This window comes from Gorilla gorilla, chromosome 7, assembly GCF_029281585.2.
Source record: "Gorilla gorilla gorilla isolate KB3781 chromosome 7, NHGRI_mGorGor1-v2.1_pri, whole genome shotgun sequence".
NCBI classification, from domain to species: domain Eukaryota; kingdom Metazoa; phylum Chordata; class Mammalia; order Primates; family Hominidae; genus Gorilla; species Gorilla gorilla.
This window is the reverse complement of record NC_073231.2, coordinates 38,869,952-38,878,161: the sequence shown is the minus strand read 5'-3', so window position 1 is coordinate 38,878,161 and position 8,210 is coordinate 38,869,952. Positions and strand designations below refer to the sequence as shown.

Sequence of the window (8,210 nt, the reverse complement as noted above, 5' to 3'; positions counted from 1 at the left end):
TGCCTAATACAGGATTCTTGGTTAACAGGCTTTTTTTAATTTTAGCATTAGTCTAATGCCTTCTGACATCCAAAGTTTCCAATAAAAAATCTGCTGATAATCTTATGAAAAATCCCTTGAATATGGTGAGTTGCTTCTCTCTTGCTGCTTTCAAGATTCTCTGTTTGTCTTTGACTTTTTAAGTTTGATTAGAATGTATCTCAGTATGGGTCTCTTTGAGTTCATTCTAGTTGAAATTTGTTGAGCTTCTTTGATGTTTATAGTCATGCCTTTCACCAAATTTGGGAAGTTTTTGGTCATAATTTCTTATTCTCTCTGCCTCTTTCTCTCTCTTCTCCTTCTGAGACTCTCTCAATGCATATGTTGGTCTGCTTGATGGTGTCTCACATGTTCCTTAGGCTCTGTTCATTTTTCTTGAATTTTTTTAAATGTTCCTCAAACTCAATAACTTTCTTTGCACTGATTCTTTTTGCTATCTGCTCAAATATGTCTTTGAATCCTGCTAGTGGATTTTTTTATTTCCATTGTTGTGCTTTTCAGCTCTAGATTTTCCATTGGTTTCCTTTTTGGTTTTCTATTTATTTACTGATATTTTCATTTTGTCTATTCCTCATTTTCTTGACTTTCTCTACGTCATCCTTTAATTCTTTGAGCATATTTAAGGAAGTAATTTTAAAGTCTTTGTCTAATAGGTTACCATCTGGTCTTTCTCAGAAAGAGTTTCTGTTGGTATATTAATTTATTTTTTGAATGGGTCATACTTTCCCATTTCTTTGTATGTCTTGTGTTTTTTTGTTGCAAACTGAATATCTGAATCTAATATTGTGATAACTCTGGTAATCAGATTCTTCCCCACCTGAGGAATTGCTGTTTTTGTTTTGTTTAATTTTTTATTGTTGTAGGCTATCTATCTTCAGAGTTAGCCTAAGGAATAAACTTAAGGTCTTCTCAGGTTCTTTCTGAGCCTGTGACTTCCCTACGTATGCATACTGACTTTTTAATTTTCCTCATACATGTGGTTGCTTGAATGTCCTAGTCTTTAATGTCTGGATCCTAAAAAGAAAAAAGAAAAAAAATATGATGTGGGAAGTAGGGAAGGAGCTGACTTTTTAAATACACTGGAAGCTGCTTCAGCCCAAGAAGAAATGACTTACAACAATAAGGGGTGTTGTGTGTGTGTGTGTGTGTGTGTGTGCAACAATAGCTGCTGGCCAATGTGTCTGCACTTCTGTGATCAGAAGCAGCAATAATCAATCAAAACACAGATCCATAACATTTGGAAAACTTGGTTCTTATTGCCCATCCTAGTTCCTGCAAGATGACTGCAAGCTGCTCCAGGAACATGTGCAGAGTGGCCTCCTATGAGGGTTGTGGGTGGGTATGAGTATCTGCAACTGGGTTAAGAGCTGAAATTGACCAAAATTAACTACAACTTATCATCTAAGACTTCCCCTGAATATTGCAAGGATTCAATAGATTTCAGAGTTTCAAAATAGATACATTAGACAGATTCTGCCAGTGCATTTTTTATCTAGGTAGGAAGACATATTCCTGTTCATCCTACTCTGCCATCTTCCAGAACCCTCTTCAAATTGACTTTATCACATTTTCTGAATGAAGTTACCACTTGGACACTTATGGCTTCCAGGTCTGTATTCAAGACAGGATAGCTCTCTTGAATTTCAGATTCTTATATCTATTTCTTACTCAGTTTTATGATGTTAAGCTCTGTGCCTCAATTTCTTTATCTGTAAACAGAAATCCAAATCCTCCCATCAGATTATTTTGATGACAAATGATTTAAAGCTTGCAAAGTGCCTGGCACCATCGTTAGTACTTAATAAACATTTGTTTACCAAGAATTGTCCTAATCAATGCTTATGCATCTTCTATATTTAAGTTCCTCAAACCCAAAGTGAGAGTCTAAATCTATGTTTTTATAAAAAAAGTAAATTCTTATGGTCAGTGAACTAGTCCATCTCTTCTGGCCTCTGCATATCATGGTGTTATGTATAGGATAAGTATGCAGGAAATGAAAACCTTTGGATTTATTTTTAAAGAGAGAATCACAAACAGAATTATATCAACAGCAATATACACTTTGGCAGATTTTGTCTTACTATAAAATGTAAGCATGTGATTTGTAAATTTCAGTCTACCTACAGGAAACCTCAACAATCTGGAAAGGTGCTTCGGAGCTTCTACAAGAGGTGGGAAAAACATACAGACAACACACACATACACAGACATACACATTCACACACACAGTACCTTGGAAAACTCATTATCACTTTTGTGTGTTTTATAAGCTGAAATCCCTTGGATATTTTATTTGAATCAAAAGTTCCATTGGTGAGAAAAATAAAACTTTGGAAACCACGACAATAAAATTTGAATCTACTCATGTACAAGACTATCTTCACTTTTCTGAAGTGAGTATGATGGAATTATTTGCACTGAATTCTGGAGAGATATTAAAAATATTTTGAGAGGGAGAGAGAAAGAGAGATCACATACACATAATTTTATTATAGTATATTGTTATAACTGTTCTGTTTTATTATTAATTATGGTGCCTAATTTAAAAATTAAACTTTATTGTAGGTATTTATGTTTAGAAAAAAAACATAGTATGTATAGGATTCGGTACTATCTGTGGTTTCAGTCACCCACTGGGGGTCTTAGAATGTACCCCTGTGGATAAGGGGGAACTACTGTATATACTCCTCTCTTGCAACGCACTAAGACAGAGCGGGTATAAAATGTGAGCACTTGGGCCAGCTTGCTGTGGACAATTTCACTACATTTAAAACTACCTTAGGTTTCTGAGATACACCTACTTAACTGTAGCTATGATAAAGAAGGATTTAATATTCAGTAATGGTACATACTTGTTATCTCCTACCTAGGGAAATTCATAGATATCCCTTTTTACCTTGAATTATTATGAAATGTTATTATTTATATCAGAACAAAGAAATAATGCAAATTTCCCATTTCCTTCACTCAATTATGACTAAGAATACATCATAAGCACAATGAATACATCATTACATCACCTTCTAAATCTAAAAAAAGTTTATTTAACCAACGTAACCATATTGAATAAAATCAGCTTGGGAGAAAATTAGTTGCTTGCTAAATCATGGAAAACAACAATATCTTTTTGAACAATATATCCAACAGAATGTTGTAGAGTTCAATGCGAACTTCAGTCCAGGTCAGCGTCCCTTGGCTTATGCTCTCTCATAAACTCTCGTGGAAGTGACGCCTTTCATGACGCATTCCTAGACACAAAAAACAATTCTTGGTCAATCACTGGGATTAAACCATGGATTTATTTATTGTCTCTCTGAATGTTGGGAATAAAACAATATTCATTCCAAAGATATTCATTTCTGGACTCCTATATATGTAACCCATATATTGTAATAAGATAGGGAGATATAAAGACCAGGAAAATACAAGTTTTCCCCTCCAGGTGCCTTAAAATCTGTATGGTGACTGAGAAACATAAGCAGAGATAGGTAATACAATGTGGTGGAGGTGCCACTGGAGACAGCCTTAGGATGCCTGGAAGCAGGCAGAGAATGCTTCCTAGAAGACAGCATGCCTTTGTTGAACTCAAAAGCATGAAGGGCAAATGCCAGAATGGAAGCATAATTCCAATAAAATCCTCTTTTTGTTTTAGATAATCAAAAGGAAAATCTGTTTCCTTAAGTGGAATAGTGATCATGAGATAACCTAGCAGTAAGATCCAGAATTAAGTAGCTAGAAGATACTCACCACCACCAGTTTATCATCCTCTCGTTTTCTCTTTATGGTGGTTGATTTTCCATCCCATTTCTGCACATGTACCAGGACACCCCCATCTAAGGTTATGGTGCTCTGTAGGCATAAGAAAATGTAATGGCAATGTGCATAGGGAGGCAGAAAAAAATTTAAAATAGAGTGCCTTTGTTCAAAGGAATATTTTGAGGTCATTGGTAATTCTAAATGACAAGAATGTATTGCAACAAGAAAAAAATGAGTCTCAAAAACAACAACATAACCACTTATGGATACGTTATGTCCAGAGTGTTATACAAATTACATAATTGGAAAAACACTGTGAAGGAATATGAAAAAGAAATTTACATTGAGATGGTAGTAGTATGGGTGGTTTTTCTATTTCTTTCTTCCATTTTTATAAACATTCTCTTACATTGTTATAGTATTTTAATTCACTTGAAATACTCTATGTATTGTATGACTCAAATAAATTATGTTAATAATTTTTTTGTTAATTTGGAGACAGGCCAGGTGTGGTGGCTCACAACTGTAATTCCAGCATTTAGGGAGGCCAAGGCAGGAGGATTGCTTGAGGCCAGGAGTTCGAGACCAGCCTGGGCAACATAGTAAAACTCTGTCTCTACAAAAAAATTAAGAAATTAGCTGGGTGTGATGGCACACAGCTGTATTACCAGCTACTCAGGAGGCTGAAGTGGGAGAAACACTTGAACACAGGAATTCGAGGCTTTTGTGAGCTATGATTGTGCCATGTCACCGCAGCCTGTTTGACAGAGTGAGAACCTGTCTCTAAAAATAATAATACTTTTTTAACATGAGGACAACTTAATAAAATGGGGAAAAATTCACCAACTCTATATCTAAGGAAACACAGTTTAGATGTAGGAGTTCAGGGATCTTTGGCTTATGATAAAATGGTGTTCCTCCTTTTATCATAAAATGATTTCTTATAGCAGTGGTGATTTAGAAACCAGGCATGTACTCTGTGCCACTTCCTTATTTCTCACCTTGACTTTCCTGTCATCTGCAGTGACTTCGTCAAATTCCTGGCCCAGTATGAAGGAAATCTCAGTATTTTTAAAGGTACTTTCAGATTTAATGGTGATCACATCCCCATTCACACTGATGATCATGTTAGGTTTGGCCATGCCAGCCACTTTCCTGGTGGCAAAGCCCACTCCTACAGTTAGGAAAAGAAAAGATGTCAGATTTACATTTTCTCTCACATACTTATCCAAGTCAGAGAATGTGTGTGTGCACACAGGTGCATGTGCAGGAGGAAAAAGACACAGAGAGTTTCTTAAAGGCCTAATTTAAACAGCTCCTGCAGATAAAATCAGGCCAATACTTAAAAAAAAAAAAAAAAAAAAAAAGAAAACCCACAAAGAAAACAAAAACACAACCTCTGAGAAACAATAGGTGTAGGCCTATTCTTTAAACTTCCCTTTCTCTGGTCTGGATACAACTTCTCAGGAGACCCATTGTTTATTTTCAACAAAAATATGTATAAAGGTTAAGTTGTTGGGAAGATATATATTTAAAATGTTAGCCACTATTATTTTTCTCTCTTAATAAAATACTTGAGGCTACTTACCATTCCGTCTTAGATACTCAATACTACATTTAAGAAGGCACAAAGACAGAATTTTCAACAGAATTTTGGGGGTTAATGTAGAGTTATTTAGTTAAAGGTTCGTCTGTTTTGAGTATACAAAAGTCACATTTCATAGCATTTGTTGCCAAGTCTACTTTTCTGTGCTTCTTTCTCAAATTACTCCACCATGAAATGAAGATTTTCATGAATTTCTACAAAAGGCAAAATGTTTCCTACATTTATAACATTTTAGAATGGTGATATCATTGCTAATAATTTATAGGGGATATTTAAAAGGGACTAGTCATCAAATTGTGAAAACTTTAACATTTAATAAATCACTATTTCTTAGTTTAAAATAGGTTAGAAGCCAATACTTTGATTTCCAATCACCTAAGTTGTGAACTTTGCTTTCTTAAAAAGGGGAATATATTTTCTTGTGCAAGGTATGGAATGAATAATTTACAGCCTAACATAGCAGTAACTTGCTGACACTGTGTATGTCATGCAGAGTTTATGACAGTCATAGATTTGCTGAACTTTTTAAACATGTGCATGTAAATCTAAGCTCTTTCTTTGACTAAAGGCAACCAAAGGTTAGAAATTGGGAAGAACTGGGAGAGATATATGGCGCAAAATAAGTAATGCTGAGGCTCCGATTTGGCTGTCTGTCTGAAAAATGGCCACAGGTGTGTCTTCAAGTCCTGGCTCAGTTACAAAATATAACATTAAATGTATGAAGTGAGTCCACTTCGTGAATGCAGGCAAAACTGAGTGTGATTCTAGAATGACTGACCTTGGGAAAAACCAGTCTCCATTTGCTTGATTCTGCTTTTATTTGATGATGAAGACAATACCTGCCCACTCATCCTCAATTACAGCAGCTAATTTCATGCAGAAGGTGTTTTATTGACTTTAATTATAATCAGCCCTTTATAATTTAAAAACACAGTGTTATTAGAAAATATAAATATTAAAAGTATAACATTTTTCTAAAAATAAATAGTTAAATGGCCCCAAATCCTGGCTTTTCTGCATCAGTGCATATTAATTAGTTTATTGAATCACTCTAGTTTATTCTAGAAAGTCTCTGTCATGCTGAAGTCACCAATTTCCCTATCATCTGAAAACAAGAAACATAGTTACAGACAAGCAAAAAAATATATACTGTATAATTTACAGGAGGGTTAAGTGTTTTGCGATTTAATGATTACATTCTAAACCCTAAGATTGCATAAAATTCCTCCCCAGTTTGCTAACCCCAGTTCTGACTTTATTGGACTGTCATGCATGGGGTTGAGGGAGAAAGGTTTGCAAAGTAGAAGCTGCCTGAGTGAGAAGTTGTCTTTTCTGCTTTACCTCCATAGTTATCTGAGAGACATTCATCCAATGACATGCTGACAAAGTTAACAGTGTCTAAAAAATTAAAAACCTCTACTATGAAAGAAGAGGTATGTTATATATGTAACATTCTCCTTTTAAATTGGTTGATAATTCTATGGCATCCTATGTCATTTCTAGTCAAAGGAAGCATTTAAGCCGTTTAAGAAACATATTTTCTGAAATTAAAATTTTTGTCTATCATAAAACAACCACATATTTTAATAGATTAACGTTGAGACAAGAAAATAATTGGCTAACATACGGTTACTGAAAAAGAACCTTGCACTAAAGGAACTAGAGTGCTTTCAGTTTGAAATGAAAATTATTGCATACTAACTTTTTTCCAAGTTATTGCTTAATTTACATTCAAAAGGGGATGAAAGAGAAACAGGCAAAGAGCTAAGTAAACCAAGGATACCCAAGTTTTGCAAATAAAGTCAAATCTTATCATTTCTAAAGACGAGAAACATTCCATTTAGACACCTTTTTATATTGGTACACCTTTAGGAAACATTAGTTGTAGCTTTGGTTCAGAATTTCTCTAGAAACAAATGATTATCACTTGCTATGTGTGCAGCCTCTCTATAGAAAGCAGCATTTTTCATTTCTGGCCAGGGCTTCCAGACATTGCTATAAACACAGCTATAAACTCTTTTTCCCAAAAGAAAATATTATAAATCCAGTCATTCCACAACGCATTTCCTTACCTACTTCTTTCATATAATCATCAAAGTTTTCACTGGAGACAAGTTTCCAGGTACCTACAAAAGCATCACACATTTTGTGAGTTTTCTAGGATTATTATTCAAGGTGAGAAGGAAGCTGCAGTTTTCAGGAGGGTGCTGTGACCCTCTTGAGTCCAGATAACTTCCTTTTAAAGATGCTCAGAACATGTGATCTTAGGAATGACCAATTGGGAATGAGATCCAATCATTTCCTTCATTACCGGCCTCTGCATTTTTTTCTCTGAGTCATGTTTTTAATAGAAATTTCTCAACTTTGGTTCTCCCTGGCAAATAGTCACTGGACTTAGAGTACAAATTATTTTTAAACCACTAACAGGATATTTTAAACATTCCTGTTTTGACAGCTTAATGCTCAGTGCACTGAATTTCCCCCTATTATTCCTATACATATTTATCCCAGTGTAGAGAGGGGAAATTATTTTGAGATAAACTTCGACCTTATTTTTTGTGTGTGTGGGGGGGTGTTATTTAAATTGCAGTTATGTGGTTCTTTTGAATTGAGGAACATAAGAACTGCCTCGGAGATTCTTACATAATTGCAAAGGCTCTTCGGGACACTCCTGTCTCAGGAATTACCTGGCGATTAAAACAAAATAAATAATGGGATTTAAAAGTACTCCAGATTTCTGATTTCAGATGTTTTATATGAATAAAAAAGTACATTCAATTCATCCACCAGTAATCTGGACTGTAGATTT

At 34.9% G+C, this 8,210-nt stretch overlaps 1 protein-coding gene across 1 annotated transcript; it reads right to left on the bottom strand.

Annotated features, from left to right (window-relative positions):
- Positions 1 to 3,060: 3,060 nt before the first annotated feature.
- FABP4 (fatty acid binding protein 4) lies at positions 3,061 to 7,622 on the bottom strand. Its single transcript, XM_019032926.3, has 4 exons — positions 7,474 to 7,622; positions 4,797 to 4,969; positions 3,787 to 3,888; positions 3,061 to 3,287 (listed from the first exon to the last, which is right to left on the bottom strand). The coding sequence occupies exons 1-4, from the start codon at positions 7,544 to 7,546 to the stop codon at positions 3,237 to 3,239; spliced, it is 399 nt and encodes a 132-aa protein (XP_018888471.1). The 5' UTR covers positions 7,547 to 7,622; the 3' UTR covers positions 3,061 to 3,236.
- Between the last annotated feature and the right edge of the window lie 588 nt (positions 7,623 to 8,210).

Excerpts from the sequence above, each read along its gene's own strand:
- FABP4 (XM_019032926.3), bottom strand. The coding sequence starts at position 7,546 with ATGTGTGATGCTTTTGTAGGTACCTGGAAACTTGTCTCCAGTGAAAAC. Across the intron at positions 3,889-4,796 it reads CAGATGACAGGAAAGTCAAG|AGCACCATAACCTTAGATGG; the intron begins GTGAGAAATAAG and ends TTATGCCTACAG. Across the intron at positions 3,288-3,786 it reads AGGATGATAAACTGGTGGTG|GAATGCGTCATGAAAGGCGT; the intron begins GTGAGTATCTTC and ends TTTTGTGTCTAG.